Below are 24,588 nucleotides of genomic sequence, written 5' to 3' on the forward strand. Positions count from 1 at the left end.
CTGACATTTCTTTTTTGGCCCACTTAGAGTATACTGAGCACAGCTGCTAAGAGAAGATGAATCAGGACTGGATTTTGGTGCTCACCTTGAATTTATTCCTCTGGCTCCTCCTGCAGGAGTAGTAGCACCCGAGAAGGATTTCTGTTCGCAGTTGGAACAGACTCTGGGTGCTGTCTGACTGTAGGCTGGAATGTCGTTTCCTCTGCACTGCTCTACACTGAGAGCTCTGCATTGGGGTTTACTATTGTTAATAAAATTAGCCTTGTTTTAACAGGGACAAAATATTGCAAAACAAGCTGCAGTAGCCCCATAGATGAGGAGGGAAAGGAGACAGTAATACATGTAGGCAGGAGGGAAATTCCACTGGAAGGCAGGGGAGTTGGGAGGAGGAAGGAGGGATTTGGTGATAGCTCTGTTGTGGTAACAATTTACACTCCGAGGCCTGGCAGCTCTGGACAGGGGAAGATTCAGCAGTGAGGAACATCCTATACTGAGATGCATGATCAGTGCAGGTTTCAGAGTAACAGCCGTGTTAGTCTGTATTCGCAAAAAGAAAAGGAGGACTTGTGGCATCTTAGAGACTAACAAATTTATTTGAGCATGAGCTTTTGTGAGCTACAGCTCACTTCATCGGATGCTTATGCTCAGATAAATTGGTTAGTCTCCAAGGTGCCACAAGTACTCCTTTTCTTTTTACCAGGAGAACGTTACTGTTAACTCAACCAATACCCTTCACTTACCCAGCTGGATGCCTTTCATAGGAGGACCACAAAGCACTTCAAGATTATTAACTGAGCCTCACAACTCTCTGTGAGGTAGGTAAGTATTGTTATCCCCATTTTGCAGATGGGTAGAACTTAGGCACAGAGGAGTGAAGTAACCTGCCTAAGGCCAAGAAATGAGTCAATGGCAAGGTAAGGAGTAGAGCCCAGTAGGTCTGATGCCCAGTCGTGTGCTCTGACCACTAGACAGTACATCCACTCCGTGGCCAAAGTTGCCAGGACTGGAAAGACAAAGCCAACCTAGTTTCGAAAGAGCTGGTTTTACTCAGCATCTGCTTTTGCATGGCTATTTGTGTGGTGGTTTTCCAGATATATGATTCCCAGGGGCTTTCCCAGAGGCCCGGACAGTCTAGGACTCACGAGTTCCATGGGCAAAAGGAGACTGGTTGTTGAAGGGTCTTGGGCCGAGTTCTGTGCCTCTGTATCTTCAGACGAAAAGCTGCCATGCCTGGATACCTGGAAATATTGGGCTGCTTCCGGCACCTTACCCCAGTGCTGCTGAGCACCTGTGCTGGGGGCTGAGCAAGGCGCATCACCCAGGGACTCGCTCACGCTGTCCTGAGGAAACTGGCCACTGTCTGGGCAGCAGGCTTGTGATGGAAGAGTCAGAGGTGGCTCCTGAGGGGGTGCCACTTGGAGGCTTCCTAAGGCCTCCGTGCTGGGATTCGGAGCCAGGGCTTCTCTCTGTTCAAGATCAGCTCCACTTGCAGCACTCAGGGGAGACTCTTCAGCTGCTATTGAGGCTTGATAAGTACATCTGCTCTCCTGCACATCCTTGCAGTCCAAGGATTCCTGCTGAGAACACCTGGGGTCCCTGGGATCTATGTCTAGGTCAGAGTCTGTGGGCAGATGTGGTTTTAATTCTATCTCACTCCTTGCTTTGCATCCTGATTCTTGAACTTGTGTCTTGCTTTCTGCTGATGCTTGGGCAGGGTTGGAAGCTGCTTTGCAAACATGAGGAACTTTACCTTGGACTCTGGGGCCTGATTTAGTAGCAGCTGAGCTGAAAGAATCTTCCTCCCCACTACAGTCTGGCTCAACACTTTGGGCCTCCTTGAATTTTTCCAGTATCTCCTCAAGGATCTGCCTGGTTTCTTGACACTTCTGCCATGCCTTGTTCCATACCTCTAGTCCTTTGCAGCTGTGCATGGTGTAGGCTTGTACCTTCATCTCCTGGAACCTCTCTGCTGAAAACTCCACAGATAGCTTCTGTAATGATTTCTCTAGGCATTGTAGGGCCTCCCGATTTACTGGCTGTCCCTCTCCAAGCTTCACACAAGTCACGTGAATTTTGCAGTCAAGGTTAAGCGATGTTATCTAGAAAACAGAGCAATAGTTTTTTGGTTTTTTTTGTCACTCATCTAGTACCTGCTGTCTCTCCTCCCCCAGGATCCCGCCTGCTGCTGGTGCAAGAACCTTCTCTTATACCTTCAGCCAACTGCGACCTCCTTCCCATGCTCTCCATCTAGTGAACTTCTCTCTCTCTCTCTCCAAACCTCATTTCCCACTTGCTTATTTATTCCTCTGTAACGTCTCTCATCCCCTGTTCTGCTGCAGCCCCTCCACACCGACTTCCTTCTGGAGTCCTACAGAAACTCCATCATAATCACCAGCCTTGAGTTTCTTCACTAGTTTGTCTCTACCAGTGCCAGGAGAGCACATCCTCTAGGGAGAGCCGAGGCTGGGGGGCGCTCCGTTTCCTTGCTATGCAATCAGCACTGGGGGCCTCAAACTATTTCACTGCTCATACATTTGACACTCTACCCTACAGATTCCCATCTCCTGGCTGAAAGCAATGTTGTCTAGTTCCAGTTTGCTGCAGAGTAACAATATGGAGCAGTTAGCTTAGCACAGTCACCTTGTCACAGAACCTGCAGAGATTGAGCAGAGTTTCCAGCTCAGCCTGCTGCCTCTCCAAGTTCGTGTAGAAACTCCTCAGTTTGGCCTGCATGGTACCTCTGGCAGCCTCGAAGGCTTGTGCCTCTGGGAACATGGAGCCTTGGAACTCAGCAGCTTCCTTACATAGCACAAGTCCTTTGTTGTAGTGAGCCTAAGGGAGGATACAAGGAAAACTATATATTCCTAAACAGGCTCGGCTGTCTTTATCCTGGGGGCCTTGTTTGCTGAGGGCCAGGAGCTCTGCAGCTGGAAGATTTCAGCAACAAAGTCAGAGGAATGTTCTCCATTTGGGCACAAACATGTCTGGGTGTGCAAGGAAGCAGAAGAGAATCATTCTGTCTTGGGAGGAAATAAGAGTGGAGGGTCTCATTCTACACTCCCCATGCTTTGACATCATTTAATTCAGTGCATTGCATGGGGCTTCTTATTTGGGTGGATTAAACAGAAGCCTCAGGCTCCACAGAACCCTCTCCTGGACTTCCCCACAGCACTGGACCCCCCCTTGGAACAGAATGACTGCCCTCCAGAGCTGGAGGCTGGGAGAGGGATGAGGAGGCAGGAGTGTTAGGGGTCGGAGCCCATACATGATCCAGAAGTATAAGGATTGTCTCACATTTGGGACTAGGGCTGTGCAACACTGGGAACCTCCTTGCAAAAATTTGACCTGACAATTAAATGTTGATCATACTAGCCCTTTAGATGGGCCCATTATTGCTCAAACAGTCAAAAATGGCATTTTCTGCAGATCTGTAACAATATTGGGCCATTTGTAACAAAATTGCAATGAAAATGTGAGAAGCTCTAATTCTGGTTCATTCTGAGAATCTGGCAAAGAGCCCTAGCAAGGACCATGTTCCAGACACAGACAATATAGCTATAGCCAGGACACAGGTTACAGAAAAGCATCCTCAAACGTACTGTAGCCTGAATAAAGAATTCCTTAAACTGCTGGTAGGATCTCTCTGGGCTGTCCGGGCTCCATTCCTCAGTGCTCAGCTCATGGAGCCGAGAATCTCCTTCATCAATCCAGCAAGTGAGCTATGAGAAGAAATATATAGGATTTCCATGAGATCTCAGTTATTTAACAGCTGCCACTTCCCTGGGAATTTCCCCTCCTTCCCTTGGGTCATCCAGATTTCACAGAATTCGTGAACATATTTTTCCCAGTAACCTAGTGATTAAAATCAGGGCTTCAAGAAAATCTTGTTGTTCTCCATGTTCACTTGGTATCAGTGGCCCATGCTATAAGCAGAGAAGTTTATTTGCTTCACTCAACTCAGAGCTGAAGCAAAGAAATCTTTTGCTCTGTCACTTAGTGACTGGGTCCTGGATTCGATGAATGAGATTCAGCAAATGTTGCCATGGTATCCAAGGTGCAAGCTGTCCTTTCCGGCAGCATGTCTTGGGGAAAGCACTCACCTTGCTGAATTCTGCCTCAAACTCCTGGATCTTTCGGAGAAACTCCAGGCGCTCCAGGCAGCTGTTGGATTTCATCACCAAAGTGTGAACTTCTTCTTCCACTTGGTTGTAGAGGCCCATGGCTGAGTCCATGCTGTTCCTTAAGAACAAAAAGGGTGATAAGTATATCTGGCCCATCTCTGTTCACCTACAACATATCAGCCGCTGGTGTGCAGAAGACCATCCACCCCTCCTAGAATTAGAGCTGTTCCCTTCTGATTCCTGGTAAAGAAACCAACAGAGGGAGTCCTCTGAGCATCACAATCCCTTTAATGGGCACAGGGGAACCCTAGCCTTTGTCCGTGAGCTCCCTGGACCTGGGTTCTAGTTATGACCCTGATGCACACTGTTGGGAGCTGAGAAAGACCATGTGCAAAGATTGCTCTGCTTATTAGCACAGTGGCACTGAAGGATGGCATGTGCGGAGTGGAAGAGCCGCAGTCCTGTTCCTCCGCACTGTAGCCCACCTTGGGAGCCAGAGCGGAGGTCGCAGAGGGGCTGTAACTTGTAGGTGATGCTTTGCCACAAGCTGAGCCATGCTGCAAATGTTTCCAATCCCATTAACACACGAGGGGACTCACTGGATTTGTACCTGTCCAGAAAACCGCATTGTATTGCTCTGTGTGGGAGCAGTTTGTGCCCACAGACTGGCCGGCCCTGGGGCAAGGTACATGTTACTCTCCAGGTGTTTGGAGCCTGAATAGCTGCAGGTGTAATGTCAGGTGATTGCACATGTGCAGCCATCTCCCAGTTACACTGAGCAGGTTGGAGTTGGATGCTGGATACCAGAGGGAGGGATGGCGCTTGCCAACTCCGCTCTCTATCACCTTGGAAATATCCTCCACCCCACCTGACTCTGTCACAGCCTGTGCGCGAAAGCGAGGCAGAGGAGCTCAGACAAAGGAGTGGGGGAAGAGTGGCATAAACTGAGGGAGAAGGAAACTGGCAGGTTTTGTGGCGGGCGGCTGGCTGGAATCAATGTGATAGCAGGAGAGTGGGTTTGTGTGTGGGGGGGGAGGGGTGAGAAAACCTGGATTTGTGCTGGAAATGGCCCAACTTGATTATCATACACATTGTAAGGAGAGTGATCACTTTAGATAAGCTATTACCAGCAGGAGAGTGGGGTGGGAGGAGGTATTTTTTCATGCTTTGTGTGTATATAAAAAGATATTTTACACTTTCCACAGTATGCATCCGATGAAGTGAGCTGTAGCTCACGAAAGCTCATGCTCAAATAAATGGGTTAGTCTCTAAGGTGCCACAAGTCCTCCTGTTCTTTTTGCGAATACAGACTAACACGGCTGTTACTCTGAAACCTGTGATATTATTGGGAAGCAGTGCCATCTAGCAGCCACACTAGAAAATAAAATGAAGTAACATTGGATGACATCTGTTTATAGTTGCATCGAATTGAGCTCTGCAGGGGACACGAGCTCCTCTTCTTCCTAGTGACACGTGCACACATTCTCCAGCAAAGCCCAGGGAGAAAATCCTCACCCTGCTCAAGCGAATGGTCCATGGCCGTCTACCAGGCCTGGGCTGAAAGGGGCGGTGGAATTACTCCTGGGAGCTTGGGCCTGAAGGCTTGGTGGGAGCTGGCAGAGCTAGGCCTGGGGAAGCGGGTGGTGGGGGGAACACCTTGAAGGGCTGGCGAGAAGCCTGTGCTGGAGGGTAATATGCTGCATTGTCCCCAGAGGAGCAGGGGATCTGCAAGTGCAGCCAATGCCAAAGGCACAAGCATCCTGAAGTCAGTAGGGTGAGAGCTCGGTGCTCAGTGTCCCTCTTCTGGGGCAGGGATGGCTCCAGTCCTCCATACCTGATGTCCGGTGAGAAGCTAAGCCGGGATGCCTCCTTCCTCAGCCTGGCCAGCGTGGCCCCACCCTCTCTCTGCAAGCTGACCAGCTGCACGTTGCTGAGCACTGCCTTCATCAGCTCCCTGTACCTCTCCATGCACTCGGCTGCCTCCTGCCCAAGGATCAGAGACACACACGCTTGTCACTGGGATTGCCCTGCCCTTTGCCCCATCACCCTCTGAATCAACAGCACCAAGTTGGCGGTCAGGGGCGAAGGTAAGAGAGGGGACACAGCCTGAGGTCAGAAAAGGCCAAGGGCACTTGATTTTACCCTGGGACAAAATGGAGTTAAATGCCACGTGCCATGGGAAACACACATTGTCCTGCAAATAGAGCCTTGGAGGAGCTATCTGAGTCACCGACTGCCTAGGTCAGTTGTGGAAGCGCCTTCACTGGAGGGTTTCGAAAGGAGGCTGGAGCCGTCTGTCTTGGAGGGTTTAGACACAAGTCCTGCATCATGGCAGGGGGTTAGACTAGAGGATCCTTGAGGTTCCTTCTAACCCTACGGTTCTGTGGTCCCTTGGCCAGGGGATCCCAACGTGCGTTCTGGGCATGAGACAGTAACAAACTCAACGCAGAGATCACCTCATCCACCACTGACTGCAGCCACCTTTGGGGTGCAACATGGCAGCTGTCTGTGTCCCCTGGGACCTGCACAGGGGCTTCAGGCAGGCACTTCGGAACGATATGGACTGGAATTTGACAGGGCACTAGCGTTCACGCTCCTCCTCTTGCAGACCTTCCCAGGGAATCTGCAGTGACCACAAGTAATCAGGGTGTTGGTGTTAAGCCTTAGCCAATAAACAGCATCTTCAGCAGAACAGTGCATCGCACCTTGCCAGGTCTCCAGCTCCAGTACAGATTCACTGCGACTGCTGCATGCGGTTCCTTGCAGTCCGAGCAGTGACACAGCCTGGCCCGACGCAGCTTGTGGGCTGTGCCAGCAGAAAAGCACAAGGCTGGCTTAAAAATTGTTTTGCAATATAATAATTGCTTCTGTGCTCTTAAATACTGATTATGAAGCAAGCAAAAGCTGGGGGAGAGATTCACTGCTGCTTTTGATCAAATGCACCTAGAGAGTTCCTCTGGCTCTCCCGGTGGGCAGGAATTGCCCAGGGCTGGATTGCCATTGGGCAGCAGGAGATGATGGGCAGCACAATGCACATACTAATGTTTGGGGGGGTAACTGCGCCCAGAGCTGGTTGCAGGCTGTCCTGTTTGGAACTCGGCACCATGGCTGTTACCTGCACATCCTCTGGGAAGTCGCCCTTCTCCAGTTCCTGGATGGAGCTCTGCAGTAGCTTGGAGGCTTGCTTGAGATCAGCCACAAAGGGATGTAGCTTCTACGGGGAAGGAAACACAAGTGGGTTGGCCTGTCCTGGGCCAGGAGGGCTGACGGATGGATGGCAAAACAGGCTTAGGGTAGAGAGGGGGAAAAGGTTTAGATTGGATGGATGTATAAACAGCTAGACAGTAGTTTAATGGCTGACAGGGAAACAATCAGGTGGAAATATGGATGAATAGCAATGCAGCCAATAAGCAGGGTGGGAAGGTTAATTGCAGAGAGACATTGTAGATAATAAATTTCTAAGCAGAACTGAGGTAGCTATTGATATTTAGCTAAAGTTCTGGGCCTTCTTGTTAATTTCTTGAACTTATGTGTAATACACATGAAAACCACTGCTTGCTTCCGGGCATCCCATGGGAATTCTCAGTCTCTCTCTCTCACACACACACACACACACTCTCTCTCTCTCACACACACACACACACAATTTTTGTGATACATTGAAACACGGATGTACTTATTGCGCTGCAACCAGTTGGCGTAACCTGCAGCCAAATTCACTCTCCCCGCAGTCGGGTGTTATTGCAGTACCAGTAGCCTGTGCATTCTCGTACATTGTCTTCCTGCATTACCAAGGTACCAGGGATTTGCCAGTGATCTTCACTTTCAGTTTTATGCCCCAAGAGAAGCAAGTCCCTTGCTGAGGGACAAGGGCTCCAGCAAACACAAGGAGAAAGCTAAAGGCCATGATAATAGACACCTGGAAGAATTGAACCCACTCGCCGTGGCTGTAAGGGAAAGTACCATCCAAGTCTGGCGTCAGCTGGGTGCTGTCGACATATCGGCCCAGAGCTCTGAGGGAAGTCAGCACCTCCACCTGCAGGAGGGAGGGACACCGCTTGTAAATACGATGGTGAGTTCTTACAGGGGCATGTAAGCAGTGATGAGCTGCCAGAAGCTCAAGAACCAGTTCCTTCACTCGCTCCGGGTCTTGGGCGGCACTTCAGCGGCACGTCCTTCAGTCCCTCCGGGTCTTGGGCAGCACTGAAGGACCTGCCGCCGAAATGCCGCCGAAGACCCAGAGTGAGTGAAGGATGCACTGCCGAAGTGCTGCCGAAGGCTCAGAGTGCCACCGGGTCAGTAAAAATTCACATGGGAGCCTCCCCAGCCGAGAGCTCAGGCGGGATGGACAGGACGGTCCCGTGGGCCACATCCTGTCCGTCCCGCATGAGCTTCCCCAGCCCTTTAACAACCGGTTCTAAACCGGCTTCAGAATTTAACAACCGGTTTGCGCGAAGCGGCTCCAGCCCACCACTGCCTGTGAGAGTGGTGGGTAAGAGTCTGGTTTGGCAAGGCTTCCCCAAGGGGATCCTGAAGCCTTTTGGGCATGAAAATCCCTCTCTCTTTCTCCAAATGATCCCTGCTGCCTGAATCTGCAAAATGGGGCTGGAAGAGTCAGAAGGAGAGGCTGCTGGCTGAGATTCCCAGCTGTCCGCTCCTGCCTGGCTAGGCTGTAAATCCTGAATCCCACATGCAATGTGCTGGCTCGTTGCGCGCAGCTGTGTCTCCCTCTAGCGAGCAGAACTGCCTGCTAGTTACTGGCAGCAAATGAGTCCGTTCCTCTGTTGGCTCAAGAGGTAGAGGGGCTTGTTTCATCCTGGTTTCATCCCCATGCAAGACCCTGGGGTCTGTGTGCAGCTGTGGTTTCTTACACTCGGTCTTTATTCAGACAAACGCTCGCTGAGTACAGACCTCAGGGTGTTGCCCACTGGGGACTCGACCCAAAGCCCATTGAAGTGGCTTCAACAGGCTTTGCATGGGGCCTGGTGAGAAAAGCTACTGGCCCTAGCATTTTAGCAGTTCTGGTTCCTTCCCGAGACCCTGACCCAGCGCTGGCTCAGAAAAGTCACTATCTCTAACTGAAGCTCCCTGGGGCTCTGTGGTTTTCGAATGCACAGCAGAACGCTGGCATTTTAGTAAATCTGCCAGGACAGCCAAGCTGGGTAATCGAACTCATTAATATTTCACATTATATTAATTAAACAGAGCAGCATTAAAAGAATAATAAACCCTTTCAAGTTCTGAGTTATTATGCTAATACCCGTGTCCAGCGTGTGGAAGTAATTGGGAAAGTACTCGGCTTCCCCTGGGTGGCTGCAGTCCATTACTGCCGTCAAACAATGCGAGGGCGGCAAGAATTACCAGCCTGGGAGACAGACAATAGGATAAAGGCCCCACAGACAGAGAGAAGGGCACCTCTCCCTGCTCCTCATCCGAGACAGGGTCCAGGTATTTCATAACGAGAGGGAGGACTGTGCACCTGGGCAGGCTCTGCTGACGATGGCATGGGAATAGTGGAACCTGAGCTCTAGCTACACGACCAGGGCAGACACACAGACAGAGAGAATCCATCTAGCCACTGCTCTTGCCGGCACAGATGGAGCCCTGGTGAGCTAGGCCAAGGTGGAGATGAGGTGGGGGAGCACGTCGGTCCAGCTCCATCCCCCTGACTGCAGAGACGAGGGAGGAAAGGAAGGGACCATCCGTCAATACAGACTCTGTTCTCCTTGCAGGAGAAGGTGCAAATGGTATAGAGACAAGGCTAGGGAGCAGCTGCTGAAAACGCTGCTCCAGCCCTCACCTGCATTCCAGGTAACTTCTCCAGGTGCGCAGCCACCTCCTTCTCTGCCAACAGCAACACAGCATGGACGGAGGCAGGTGAAGATCTCTGCAGGGGAGGGCAGAGTAAATGTCACTCCTGGCAATACGCAGGACATCCTCTGCTTACTCTGCACGTAACGAGAATTGTCGTGGCAACTCTGAGACCAGACAACCAGGAAAGTGCAAGCATGTAGCAGCACAGCATCGCCCTCGCAGACGGCTGGGGGCCGGATGCATTGACGGGCCCCGGGAGATCGGTAACTGGGACTGTGGAGGAGGAGCCTGGGCAGGTGTCCCAGGGAGAGCAGGGGTTACGCAGTGTTCCCTAGATAAATATATTCCACTCCAACAGAGGGTAACTGAGACCTGCCTGAATAAATGATCTTGGGGATGCTTAGGGCAAAGAGTGTGGATGAGATCAAAATCTTGGCCTCAGGGCATTGTAGACAAAGGGACTGTCAAAGGATCAGCTCTAGGCCAGCAGGGACCTGCTCACAGGTCCCCACCCAACGCAATACACTCCAGAGGAAATTCGAGAGGTGCTTTAGGGACAACACTGCCGAACTTTACTGATTAGCTGGACAGAAGATCTCGCCCACCCAAGCCGACTGTGCTTACCTGGGCCCCCTTATCCCGCTAAGCTCACCACTGAACAGAGACCAGCGTGTACCTGGACTGATCTGAATGCCGTGTGCAGGGTCGGGGAGGGAGGCTGTCTCCTGGCATCCACCACAATGGTCAGCCCTCTGTCCCTTGTTTCCCTCCTGGAGAACGAAATAAACCACAGTGAGCTCTGACTGGAGGAAGAAAACGGCATTAGTTAAGAGTGGCAGACCCTCAGCAGCTGATTTGGGGTTTCCCCATCCCCGCTGGAGAGGAAATGCCCCCCTTTCCTGAAGGCACCGTCCTGGGGTCCTGCACTGCAGCGGGGAGCGAATCTTCCAGCTCGGGCAGACAGACTCGTGCTAGCAGAGCTCGTGCTAGAGCGCCAACCAGAGCAATGCGGGCAGTGGAGGCATCAGCTTGGGCGCCCAGCCCGACTCACCCCTCGCCATCAGAGCCCGAGCGTCAGCCCACACTGGAACCTCTGTATTTCTGGTTTTAGCACTCTCACTCGAGCCCGCCCGCTTGGGTCTGTCTGCCAGGCTGGGAGCTCGCTGGTCACTTCTGGCCTCAGTGTAGACGTGCGCCCACTGATGTCTGGTGAGGGAAACTCTAAGGGCCTCCTTTCCCCTGAGAGCTGCTGTCCCACTCCCTTCTCCCCCACACTTCAAGTTGGCACCTCTGTCCTCGCCCTCCCAGCCATGCAGTAAGTCAGCGCCTGCGTGAGAGCCCAGACTGAGGCCAAGAGGGAACGTGAATTCTTCAAAGCTACTTCAAACCAACCAACAGGAGGTGCTGTGGCCCATCTCCCCACCCTTCTCCATTCCAGACCAAAGCTGAGGGAGATACCTGCTGGATTTAATGGTTCTGAACCCTTGAATACATGGCTTGGATTACCTCACGCCTTCTCCTGCATGGAGACAGTGAACAGTTCATCACTTCACACCTACCTCTCTAGGGGTTATTTTACCATCAGTAGCGTAGGTGGCTTTGGGAGTGGCGGGGATGTGCATGTTTCTCTCGCAAACAGGGAAGGGCTGGAGCAATCCGAAGACCCCAGAAGCAGAGCCTGATTTACCAGTTAAGTCAAGGTTTCAGTGTACTGTAGAACTCTGATTTTCTCTTCTGCGAGGAGTAGGTGGCCTTGCCTATGGCTGGCCCTGGTTTCTAGCCTTGAGTACTTCACTCTCATGCACAATGGCTAATGACATTGACAAAGAGGCACGTGGTGTGTACATTATCCTCTGAATTAGTTACATATTTCAGTGACTCTTCCTGGGATTGTGTCTCAGGCTGAAACCCTGGGACATGAACATAAACTGTTCCCTTTCCTCCGGAAGATCTTCGGGGCATTTGGCCCTGGCCAGCCTTCTCCCCCATGGCAAGAGCCCCACCTCTGCTCTCTCTCTCTCTCTGCCTGCTCCCCTCAGAAATGCCTGCACACCCCCAACATCACACACGCTATTTATCTTCACATCCCACAGCAGCCATGGGATTTTGAAGGATGGGTGGAAAGAACGTCTGAACTACCAATGCAATGTCCAACGTTCTCCAGTAGGGGGCAGTGGTACACATTTCAGCACGTGGCGGGTGGAATCCATGCAGCTACACACAGAGGGTTAAAAGCCCCCAAACCACCACAGTGAGCAGTTCCAGAAATAATGCCTTTCACAATAATTGACTGGGCCCCCGGAGAGTTGCCAACAGCCTAGAGCCACCTGACTCCCTTTTGCCAGGCAGCAGGATGGGGACACAAAGCAGGCAAAGGACAGAGTATGGATGTCCAGCTCCCAGGCAGAACCTGCCCCCTAAACTCCATATTCCCCAAATTCCATTAACCCGTGTTTACCCTCGACTATGCTGCTGCCTGAAAGGAATTGGAATGGGGCATGCAAGCCTCCGTACATGGCAGGAAGGGGTTAATGGACTGCTGGAGGCCTAGTCAGCCAAACTGAGATACCTGGAACAGAAGTCTGGCTTCCAGGGTAAAAGGCAGAGCCCTGCTCAGCTGCGGGGAGCAGGCAGAGAAAGAGCAGAGGCTGGAGAAGGCTGGTCAGGGCCCGGGGCCTAGCAGATCTTCCCGAGGAAAAGGCAGAATTTAAATTCACGTTGTTCCCTCCTTGTTTTGGAATTGGTGTGCCCTGCAAGGGGTAGAACTGTAAGGGACCTGCTGCAACCCAGAAGGTGTTGGAGGCTGGGCAGAGCAGAGGAAGACTGGCTGGGACACTGAGGCTGAGTGGCTGCTGCGCCGGGCGGTGCTCTGCTAGGGTTATGCTATATCATGGGTGTTGTGGGAAGGGTGCTGTGTTCTCCCCTTACCTGGGGATGGAGCAGAGGTAAAGGAGGAGCTGGGCTACCTCTCTGGTGGAGCACCAGGTGGCTTCCCATGCTCTGCTGCTCGTGGTCACCTGGATCAGGGCCCTGCCAAGCTTATCTGTGCTCCCTGCAGCCAGGAAAAATCAAACGTTGCGTTAACAGTTCACAGTACTGCCCAAGCCCCTGTGTTCAGGAGACCCCCAAAGACATCAGATTTTTCAAAAACAAAGGTTGGGCTCTTTTATTTGCCTTCTCTTTTTGAGCCTTTAAGAGTCACATTTTCAAGCTGTTTTCTCTCTGCAACCATGAAGGCTAGAGACATGCTTTTTCTTAAAAACAAAACAAAACAAAGCAGCATTTCAACCTATTCCATGATTCCAGGAATTGAGGCTTCAAGGAAAACACCAGGTATCGGGAGACTTGGCAATGTTATGTTTGCTGTGGAGTGGGAGACCACAGAGAATCCAAATGTCATCTACTGCATGCTCCCTTGAACTGCTCCATCCCACGACCACATGGTTTCCCTGAAAGCCCTTAGGGACTGCTGCTTGCATGGTACTGCACCTCCAGTATGTCTCCTGGGGGACTTCATGGAACAGCTGCGGCAAATACTATTGGCCTAAACTCCCGCATGACCTAAGAGAGGTTTTTTGCAGGAGTGGGTGGGTGAAATTCTGTGTCCTGCATTGTGCAGGAGGTCAGACTAGATGATCATAATGGTCCCTTCTGACCTAAATATCTATGAATCTATGAATCTATGACCTCACTTTCACCTTGATGACTGCTAACGCCTCAGGTTCCCACCTGGTCTGAGTAGCTGGCGTGGAGGATCTTGTCAGAGGGTCTGGAGGAATGAGTGCAGTGTTGGGAGCTCTAATTCTGGCTCTGGGGGGCTTTCATCTGTGTCTCAGTGTTCTCATCTGTGAAATGGGGGGAGAATGTTTCCCTGCCTACCTGGGGGGCTCTGCCGTGCCTTCAGGAGATAAGAACAGGTTGGGAAAAGTCTGGGTTTTCCCTACAGCATTTTTTGTTTCTGTCAGAAATGTTCAAGTTTTCATTGTAAATCTCTCGCCCTCCCCCTCTCCCCCTCCAAATATTCAGTTAAAAATTAGTTCTCAGCCACTTCAAAAAAATTTCAGCTGACCCGGCAAATAATTTTAGTTCTATTGAAATGACCAGCTGAAATTTGTGCCATTTTGGTGCTTTCCATTTTGCAACAAAACCCCTAAAAAATGTAGGCCGTGGGACATTCCCTGCGGAAATTTTCACTTTGACCACAAAAAGCTTTCATTGAAAAAAACATTTTGAATGAAGAAAAGTGAGTAGGTCTAATCATGATCCTATCACTGAGTTCAGTACCTGGCAAACAAACTACGCCCGAGCGCAAGAGCTCAACGCAGAGATCCTGCCATTGGGGTGGCCGTTGAGGGCTGGACTCTGCAGACAGTGGCTCCTGGGCAGGAGAGCTCAGGGTGGCGGCACAAAGACCATTCTTACAGTTGGTGTCTTGGAGAGAGTTGATGTCGAAGAGAGACGCATCCATCTGATCGGCACCTGGCCAGGAAAACAGATCAAAGATGTGGCAGACTTCTTAGTGGAAAGGAGGCAAAGCTTGCACAACTTACTACCACGATTGCTTTATACCTAATATTGTACAACCCTCTATTGGCTATTACCTTTCCCAGCCAGCTTAGCTCTGTTCATCCTGGGAGAGTAAATAGCCGACATCCTTTTCCGAGGCCCTTCATGTTGGCTGGTACCAGACAAACTATCCCCTGGGGATGCCGGTTGTCGTTGGCCTTTGAAGAAGGAGAATTTGTGGCTGGCAGGGGGAGACTGTGGCCGAGGGAGGTTTCTCATTGCACCAGCAGGAGACTTGAGAAGCTTTAAGTATCCCTGCTTTGTCACCTCCTCGGCTTTCGTTTCCTGAGTCGCTACTTTCTGAAGACAGCCAGAGAGGAGTCTGGGAGCGACTGCCTGGCCTGGCCTCCGTCTGGGGTGAGCTGGACTCTCTGGAGCTGTGCTTGCCGAAGGGAACTCCGGTTTGGGCACATCAGACTCCTCCAATATGGCTGCCATCAGCCCAGAGCCAAAGCTCACAGGGTTCTGAAGGGCGGCCACATAGGACTCACGGTATCGACACCTCGGCCCATGGAATTTTGGGTCTCTGTTCAGTTTTCTCCTCAGACACGGTGTGCAGGGACCCTCCTCTGAGCTCTGCCCTTTCCCACAGGTCCATTTTTCTGCTTCTGACTCTCTGTTCACCCTTGGAAGCCGTGATTTATGCTCTGATGGCACCTTTATTGCTCTAGAAGGTCTAGGTTGCTCAGCAGATGGTTCTGACCTGGCCAGAAGATCCAGCTTCATTTCTTCAGAAAACTCCAGCAGGTCGACGTAGTCACCGTCCAGGTCCTGGCTGATGATATCGCACAGGCTTGGCACAACGAACACACTGGGCTTCTTCCACAATCCTGCTTGATCCACCTTGATGAGTCCTGGATATTTGCCCTGGCTGGCCCTCCAGGGAACATCTTTGCCGTCTTGGACGTTACCCATGCTGTTACCATGTGGCACCTGAGCATCAGTCATGCAAAAAGACATTGTGCAGCTCTGTGATGCTGGCTCTACCATCCCTTCAGAGCTGCCCAGGTCCAGTGCATGTGCTGGAAGGGACACTCCGACCTGGGTGGGACTTGGTGCTGCTTTGGGTTTGCTGACGAATTCTGGCGTGGCTATCTTACTCCAAGGCACAGGGGCAATTCCCTTTTCTGTGGCTACCAGGCAGGTGTGCAGAGGTGCTCTCTCCAGGTCTCGGTTGATTTCCTCCAGCCACTCCTTGGTGAATAGCAGCGTGTAGGAGGATTCAGGAACTGTTCTTTCTTCCACAGTGCGCAAGTCCTGAGAGAGGCACTTTACAGTGATGCAGGCAGATTGCTCTCCGTAGGGCTCTGCTTGGAGGTAGAAGTCTCCTGGGCGTAGTAAGAGGGGGTTGAGTGGTGCAAGGTGAATGACCACTTTCTCGTGAAGACACAAGGGCCAGCCTTCATGGAGAAAGATGCAGTTAAAGTAAGGCGCCTAAGAGAAGAAAAAACCACTATGTTAATGAAATGGTATCTGGCCAGCTTAATGTGGCCTAGTGGATGGAGCGCCGGACAGGGAATCAGGAGACGGCTCTCCCACAGGCCTGCCGGGTGATCTTGGGCAAGCCACTACCCTCCCCGGCCTCAGTTTCCCTATCTGTAAAGTGGGGATAATGAGCCTGTTCTCCTTTGTAAAGTGCTTTGATACTGATGAAGAGCTGTGTAAGAGCTCAGGATTATTATGATTATATGGCCTTTGTTCCACTGTCTGCGAGAACCTTGCAACCCGTACTGGACAATTTGTCCCAGTCCCGGTGTGCGGCCGGGCCGGGCCGTTATTCCCATTTGGGGTGGGAATAATGATGTACAGACCGACTCTGCAGTGCCACAAGATGCCTCACAATGATTAATAAACCCAGCAACCTGGGGGGCTTGGGGAAGTGTCATCATCCCATTTTATAGATGAGAAAATGAGACCCCGATAAGGTGATTTTGCTGCAGGCCCCTAAGAGAGAATCCAGGCATCCTGTACTGTTCCTTGCTTCACTGCCAGACTGCCCTGCCCCTAGGTGGGATTGCACAGCTTTTAGCGTCTACACGGAAAGCTTGCTTCAGTGGGGGCAGCCTGCCTGCACCCACGCACCCACGGCAGGCCTGGGGCTGAGAGCTGGGCTCTGGGGAGGCTTGTGGGAGGGGGAGGCTGGAGTTGTTATTCATGGACTCACACAGGCCACCTGCCGCACGTGCTCAAAGAGGCGCTTGGCAGGAATCAGGAAATCAAGGAGGCAGCATAACCCGTCGCCCTGGTAGTTGCTGTCGAGCAGGCGGAAGAGCTGGCTGAGGACAGTTGGGGCTGTGACTTCAAATGGCGGATAGAGGGCTAGCAGGGCGTTCTGCACCGCGGCATCCAGAGACCGGGGATCCTGCCAGGGAAATGCATCATCCATTAGACAGATCAACACTAGCAATGGGCCAGTTTCCACCCCTGTTGGGGACCTGTCCCACCTCCCCCACTTTAATATACCCCATCCATCACTCGCTTTCCCAGCCTCCTCACAGAGCCTCCAGACTGGCCCTCCAGCTTGGTGGGAGTGTGGAAGTGTCTGCAAAGGAAGAACACTGATTTAAATATACCAGCGTGGCTGGCAGAGTCACGTGCAACAGACACATCTCCTCGGGAGTAACCGTGCTTTTCTGGGACGCGGTGTACATTAGTTACGACACTGCTGAAGTGAGGAACGGTCTAAAGGTCTGAGCCAATTGGGGAGATGTCACTCGCGTCACAAGGACTGTCTTTTGAACAGACCTGTTAAGGGGCTTTTGATTTAAAGGGTCACCAGTATGCCTAGGTTTATACTAGTTTGATTTGTGGTGGGCCTGAGTTTCCAAGTGCAGGCTCCAAATTCTAAACTCCTCAGATTCAGGAGTATTCACACCTGGTGATTTGGCTCAGCCCATTATAGGGAGATTAGATCCGGTCCCAGCTTCCCCCTAGTTCAGAGCTGTTCACAGCTAAGCTCTTTCCCAGACACTGGCAGGTGTCTTAGAAATACAATTGCGGGGAGGGCTGACAGTGCATGAGGCCAGGCACCTTGATTGCTCTGGTTCAGCCTCATCCCTACATTTCACTGATTCCCAACCAATCATTGGAGAATCTGTTAGGAAATATCCTACATATTCTACAGCCCCATTCCTTGCAAAACAAAACCTGCCAGACTAAAACAAGAGCCACCATTTGTGTAAGGCCCACTCAATGATATTTCCAATTCGCTGACCTGACTCTGCAGAAGCAGTTAATTAAACAAACCCTGTTTCCCAGGCTGTGCTAATCTGACTGTCATAACTGGCACACAAAGGGAAGCAATCAGGATGAGTTCATGTTAAATTTCAGCTGTAACGGGGTGGGGGGAAATAAAAATTGTTGTCAAATAGAAAAACCACATAACTAGTAAGGGCAGACATTGGCTTTTCAAGCCATTAGGATGGGCTTTCAAGCCATTCATGGAGAGTAAATACTAATGCAGCTATAATAGCCTGAGATAGCACTCCCAGCGCTACTATTTGTGAAGGAAGTGGACAGGTGGACAAATAAAGACTTGCCTGGATTTGCATGTACAGAGGCCCATAGACACACACAAATGGCGGTTTCTGAGCATGCAAACCAATGTTTCTGCAAAATCTGGGCTGATGGAAGAATTAACCCCAATGTACTTTTTAACTAGGATGTGCTGAGTTTTTATAGATCTGTAAAATCTCCTGATCTGTCTCTGTTCAATCCCTAGATAACAGAGAGCGCGCGTTTATCTCCTGCTGTCAAGCTTGACCTGCTACAGATCTGAGCTTCTTGACCTGGTAGGAAGGTCAGTCTCCAAATTTAACTCTACTTGATATGGAGGAATTCCAAAGCTCTGAGCACAGTCTCAAGCCTAGAGGAGCTTTAGTTAGCAACCTCCCATTGATCCAGCCAAGAGCTGTATCAGCAATGGCTTTCTGGTACTTGAACAAGCCCAGCCACTTGCCCCGCGGGGTCTGTAGCTGTCACACGGGGACTGAGGGGGCGAGACTGTCACACACATGTCGACATGGGGACACTGGGGGAAGTTAAGTGGAATCATCCCAAGGTGTGAATTTAGAGGGCACTAGTTAAAGCACATTAAACCCCTCTGTGGACATGCTACTTTAGAAGTAAAGTTGCCTTTGTCCAGCTTAGCTTAATTAGCTTTAGTGGGTTTTAGCTAATGCACTTTAACGGCACACCTTTTAGCTAATTCTGAGGAGCTTTCCTGAGTGTCCCCAGGTAGACACACCCTGCCATTAAATTCTCACTTCTCAGTGAGGCAGATTTCAGCCTGGTTGCAGAGCTCTCTGTTTACCATTTTAAAGTGAAGGCTGTGTCAGACTTGCCAGCCTTAGGCCTGGTCTACATGTAAAAATTAGTTCAACATAGTTGTGGCGCTCAGGGGTGTGAAAAATTCACACCCTCTAAGCACTGTGGTTAAGCCAACCTCGCCCTGGTGTACACGTGGCTTGGTCGATGGACAAATTATTCTGTCAGCCTGGTTACCGCAACGTGGGGAGGTGGATTCCCTACAGCAGTGGAAAAACCCCTTCTGACAATGCAGGAAGCTAATGTACTCAATGCTTTTTTTGCCTCTGTCTTCACGAACAAGGTCAGCTCCCAGACTACTGCTCTGGGCAGCACAGCATGGGGAGGAGGTGACCAGCCCTCTGTGGAGAAAGAAGTATTTTGGGACTATTTAGAAAAGCTGGACGTGCCCAACTCCATGGGGCCGGATGCACTGCATCCAAGAGTGCTAAAGGAGTTGGCGGATGTGATTGCAGAGCCATTGGCCATTATCTTTGAAAACTCATGGCGACTGAGGGAAGTCCCGGACGACTGGAAAAAGGCGAATGTAGTGCCCATCTTTAAAAAAGGGAAGAAGGAGGATCCTGGGAACTACAGGCCAGTCAGCCTCACCTCAGTCCCTGGAAAAATCATGGAGCAGGTCCTCAAGGAATCAATTCTGAAGCACTTAGAGGAGAGGAAAGTGATCAGGAACAGTCAGCATGGATTCACCAAGGGCAAGTCATGCCTCTCTAATCTAATTGCCTTCTATGACGAGATAACTGGTTCTGTGGATAAAGGGAAAGCAGTGGACGTGCTGTTCCTTGACTTTAGCAAAGCTTTTGACACGGTCTCCCACGGTATTCTTGCCAGCAAGTTAAAGAAGTATGGGCTGGATGAATGCACTATAAGGTGGAGAGAAAGCTGGCTAGATTGTCGGGCTCAACGGGTAGTGATCAATGGCTCCATGTCTAGTTGGCAGCTGGTGTCAAGTGGAGTGCCCCAGGGGTTGGTCCTGGGGCCGGTTTTGTTCAATATCTTCATAAATGATCTGGAGGATGGCGTGGATTGCACCCTCAGCAAGTTTGCAGATGCCACTAAATTGGGAGGAGTGGTAGATACGCTGGAGGGTAGGGATAGGATACAGAGGGACGTAGACAAATTAGAGGTTTGGGCCAAAAGAAATCTGATGAGGTTCAACAAGGACAAGTGCAGAGTCCTGCACTTAGGACAGAAGAATCCAATGCACTGCTACAGACTAGGGACCGAATGGCTCAGCAGCAGTTCTGCAGAAAAGGACGTAGGGGTTACAGTGGACGAGAAGCTGGATATGAGTCAACAGTGTGCCCTTGTTGCCAAGAAGGCCAATGGCATTTGGAGATGTATAAGTAGGGGCATTGCCAGCAGATCGAGGGACGTGATCGTCCCCCTCTATTCGACATTGGTGAGGCCTCATCTGGAGTACTGTGTCCAGTTCTGGGCCCCACACTACAAGAAGGATGTGGAAAAATTGGAAAGAGTCCAGCGGAGGGCAACAAAAATGATTAGGGGACTGGAACACATGAGTTATGAGGAGAGGCTGAGGGAACTGGGGATGTTTAGTCTACGGAAGAGAAGAATGAGGGGGGATTTGATAGCTGCTTTCAACTACCTGAGAGGTGGTTCTAGAGAGGATGGTTCTAGACTGTTCTCAATGGTAACAGATGACAGAACGAGGAGTAATGGTCTCAAGTTGCAGTGGGGGAGATTTAGGTTGGATATTAGGAAAAACTTTTTCACTAGGAGGGTGGTGAAACACTGGAATGCGTTACCTAGGGAGGTGGTGGAATCTCCTTCCTTTGAGGTTTTCAAGGTCAGGCTTGACAAAGCCCTGGCTGGGATGATTTAATTGGGGATCGGTCCTGCTTTGAGCAGGGGGTTGGACTAGATGACCTCCTGAGGTCCCTTCCAACCCTGATATTCTATGATTCTATGATTCTATGAAGTGTCTCCTACGCTAAGGCCGCACAGCATAGTGCTGGGCTGCAAAGCAAGCTTGTGTCAATCTGCTTCTGCCCTGACGTGCAGGCACCTCCTCTAGAGAGGTTGCGGGAGGCAGGGAGCTATGTCCATGTGAGCCCATACAGTGCTGGCCTCCTGACCTCCGCTGAGATCTGGCGTCCCCTGCAAACAGACATTTGCACAATACTGGGTTTTCTCCCCCAGTCAGATTGGCGCAAGGGGCCTGGTTGGGTGGCTTTGGGGCATGGGGATGCTACTCTTTTGTAGACTATCTTGCAAGTCAGCTTCATCTCTCTGTTCTGTCCTGCTGTCTGGGTACCATGGCACTTCAAACCGCCTGTCTGCTGGTTCTCATGCCCTTCCTTGGTCTGTTGACTGGGACAGTGAATGGAGCAGCCGGTGCTGTTACTCCCAAATCTCAAAGGAGAGCTCGGTAATTTAGCCACCTCCCACCAGCTGGTGAGGTACTGAATTCACTGGGTGTCCTGTTGCTGTAATAAAACAGAGATGAAGAAGTCCAAATCCTGCCCCCCCTCCACGATGAACCAGTTCAAATTAATGTTGTAATTTGTAAAGCAGCAGGGCCCTCTTAAACCAGGGTTAAAGAAAATTTCCAACTGAATTTGTGGCCCCCATGTAGAGACAGAGAGAGAGAGAGAGAAGAGGAGAGTGGGATTTTACAGATCCTAATGACCCGACTTTATTCTTGGTGTAATTCCACCAAGGTCAATTCCACCAGGGATGATTTGGCCCAAGATGACAAAACGACTTAATGAAATGTTACCAAAAAACCTCCCATCAGTAAATGAGACTAATTTGGCTGTGAATAGAGAGCAGCAGCCGCATGCAAATACTAGGCAAAAAGGGACACTAACTAGGGAGTGATTAGGAACCAAAGGGAACTGACCAGTCGACTTTCTTCAACCAATTTAAGTGAAGTGCAAAAAGAAAACAAAAGTCACTAAGAGCATAAAGAGACTGAGATTTTATAAGTTATTTCCATTTCAATAACCTAAAGTGTAGTTAAAATGGAGACAATGATGTTTCCCCAAAATCCCCATCTGTTTTTATAAAGCTGTCTGTCTGGATCTCGGGGAAGGGTTAGATCTTCACAATAAATACAGTTTTGGCACTGTAAGGTTGTTCATTTAACTCTCAAGTTACCAAGCATACCACTCCCTCTCCCTTACGCAGAGCTTTGAGAACACAAACCGGCAGCCAATAACAATTCCACTCCCGCGGCTGCAGCTCTTACATCAGGGGAGTTTAGCTTGAGCAAGGACTGCAGGATCCAAACTTTAAAGATGAGTCAAAGCATCAGGGAAGGTAAGAGACAAGGTCCGTACAGCACATCCCAGCCGCTCAAGGCGGCACAGTGTGTCAATAACAGTAATGCAGCTCCTGAGAGCCCTAGCATAGGGACCCGACGTAAGGAATATCGTCTCTGCATAGCAAAGGGAGAAGGAGCGAAGTTATTAACACACAGTTTCTGGCTCTAATTCCCTGCAGCCATAACAAGGGAGTGCGGGGAGGTTTTAACCACAATGTTTTGCAGTCCCACACACTTCCATCCAAACAGCTGCTAGTGATCTTTGTGCCCTTCTTTCTACTTGGTGCCAAACGTCTGCTCAATCTGCTGGAGACATGGTCTCTGCGTGAGAAGGGAATTCTCCCAGGCACAAATGGTTTGAGAAGCGAGCTCTGTCGTCAGTCTGTCTCCCCATTCCCACTCGGCAAGGAGCAGTGTTACACCTGAGCGTTAGCATTTCGGGGCTGACAGCCACGCCCAGTGTGGCACAAAGCATACAGAAAGACAGGGCCTTGGAAAGGATGCCACCCACCGTGCACTGAGAGCGTTAAAGCAGCAGGCTACTGCTAGGACTTTGCTGCAGGGCCAGGTGTGCGGTCTGTGTTGGCAGCAGGGGACAGAGGAGAGAAGCAGACAGGGAAAGCTAGTGGGAAAAGTCATTAAAAAGGTACAAAAGCAGAAGGCATTACCATGGTTTGCTAGGAAGTGGCAGGGAGGCTGGCAGGAGCAAGGAGGTAACTGTCACTTCTCCCTGGATGCTAGAAGTTTTCCTAGTGCATCTAGTTGCCCTGCCACTCTCTCCAGTCCATGCAAGCGGCTCTTTTTTCTTCTGGCGGATCCTCAATGAAATCCAGGTGCCCTAGAAAAGTTGCAGGGAAGCCAGACGAGGGGCAGAGGGGGCTCTGCCTGAGTCAGGCCAGCCTCTGCCTCCGTACCTCCATCCCGTTCCCGACCAGAGTAAGGCAGAGAGGATCCCTCCCACCCAGCCACCCACCTCTCGTCTCTTGTATAAAAGAGCAAGCCCTGCTTGTGAAGGGGAGGGGGAGGGAATGGAAAGGGGGAAGGAGGGAGGGGGCTGTCTGGGAAAGACGTCTTAAACTCAGTCTAGCTCACGCCTTGCTGCTTCATCTGCAAAACATTCACAGAGCGAGCCAGGCCCCAGGAACAGCAGCTCCCATTGTGCACAGAGGCAGGCTTTCTTCATGCCCACACAGCACACGAACTGGGGTACGAGCAAAAGAGGCAGGGGAAGCATCTTAAAACCAAGCGGCCAAATCCATCCTTGGTGCGTGCCCATGGAACTCAGTGCGGTCCCACCGGGGTGAATCTGGCCCATGGTGCCTGCCAAGATGAACACAAGACGCCCACACAGGCTTGTTTTTCTAACTGTTCTATTTCCCTCCAAAGTGTTTTTTTTCTCTGTCTCTTCCTGGAAGGGGTGTGCCAGCCACTGCCTTGAAATCTCCCCTCCTGCCTGGGTGAACTAGCTTTGCTTAACCAGCCACTCATTTCCTTTGTAATGTGGCAAAATCCACTTCCAGGCTCAGGGCTGTCCAAGCTGTGACTCAGATGATGGGGAAGGAAAGCAAGAGTGAAGCAAGACAATTAAAGGAGACCCTCCTGCACACAGGCAGGACACAACCCTGTCTCTGCCCTGCACAGTATCCAGGTCTCCGTTTCTCAGTGAGCATTTTCAGAAGTAAAGTTTTTTTGGGAAAAATACATCATAAAACTGTACTGGGAGAAAACCACTGCAGAATCCTAATACAGAATGCTGCAGCAGCTTTGCAATGACCGGGGTTATAGAGAAATCTGTCTGTCTGTCCATACTTAGCACTTTCCAGCCACTGATCTCAAAGAAGGTGAATGTCATTATCCCCATTTACTGGTGGGGAAATCCAGGCACAGAGACTTGCCCTAGATTACATGGTAAGTCAGTGGCTGGAATAGAGACCAGGTCTCCTGACTCCCATCCCAATCCCGTGGTTTCTCCATTGGACCATGCTGCCTGCCTGTCTTATCAATCGTCTGTCATGTATGTCTGTACAAGAGGTGGACTGGCTACAGACCTTACTTGTACACACCAGAGGTGTTCATCATAAGATCCTTTACTGCTCTCCCAGGGCTGGCGGAGGTGAGCTCACATAAGTTATTTTACACAGTCACCTAGTGGCTGACCAGTGTCACCCAGTGTCCGTCACATCTCCCCCTTCAAGTTCGACAATCCTACCCTTTACAGTATTTCACTATCAGGCTGTCATCGAAGTTCAGTATGGATCGGTTTGTGAAGTGTCTCTGAATCATCCCAGTTTTCTAATTACACAGCCTGAACCCGTAACAACTGGCTCATCTGACTGTCCATTAATTGCAATGACTAGCTGTGATTGGTTTGGAATCGGTCAGGCGTCGGCGTCTTGTTCTGCATCCGCTGTCTGTTGAGTTTGCTCTGTTGATTGTTCTCTCTGAGGAACAAACTGTAGATGTCAACGGCTT

General features: G+C 50.7%; 1 protein-coding gene across 1 annotated transcript; it reads right to left on the reverse strand.

Moving 5' to 3' along the window:
• Positions 1–636: 636 nt before the first annotated feature.
• KIAA1755 (KIAA1755 ortholog) lies at positions 637–23,041 on the reverse strand. Its single transcript, XM_073309246.1, has 14 exons — positions 22,785–23,041; positions 16,666–16,863; positions 14,537–15,935; positions 14,220–14,414; positions 12,864–12,987; positions 10,612–10,705; positions 9,922–10,008; positions 8,041–8,157; positions 7,237–7,335; positions 5,956–6,104; positions 4,101–4,239; positions 3,600–3,719; positions 2,641–2,832; positions 637–2,099 (listed from the first exon to the last, which is right to left on the reverse strand). Exons 1-14 carry the CDS (start codon positions 22,785–22,787, stop codon positions 1,044–1,046), a joined length of 3,972 nt encoding a protein of 1,323 aa, XP_073165347.1. The 5' UTR covers positions 22,788–23,041; the 3' UTR covers positions 637–1,043.
• Positions 23,042–24,588: the final 1,547 nt, after the last annotated feature.

Source organism: Lepidochelys kempii, chromosome 13 (genome assembly GCF_965140265.1).
Source record: "Lepidochelys kempii isolate rLepKem1 chromosome 13, rLepKem1.hap2, whole genome shotgun sequence".
In the NCBI taxonomy this organism is placed as follows: domain Eukaryota; kingdom Metazoa; phylum Chordata; order Testudines; family Cheloniidae; genus Lepidochelys; species Lepidochelys kempii.

What these genes read in the sequence shown, in the direction of transcription:
- KIAA1755 (XM_073309246.1), bottom strand. An exon ending in GGGCGTAGTTTGTTTGCCAG is followed by an intron (nt 12,988 to 14,219) that starts GTACTGAACTCA and finishes TCCTGGCTGCAG; the next exon opens with GGAGCACAGATAAGCTTGGC. An exon ending in AGAAGTTACCTGGAATGCAG is followed by an intron (nt 8,158 to 9,921) that starts GTGAGGGCTGGA and finishes TCCCTCCTGCAG; the next exon opens with GTGGAGGTGCTGACTTCCCT.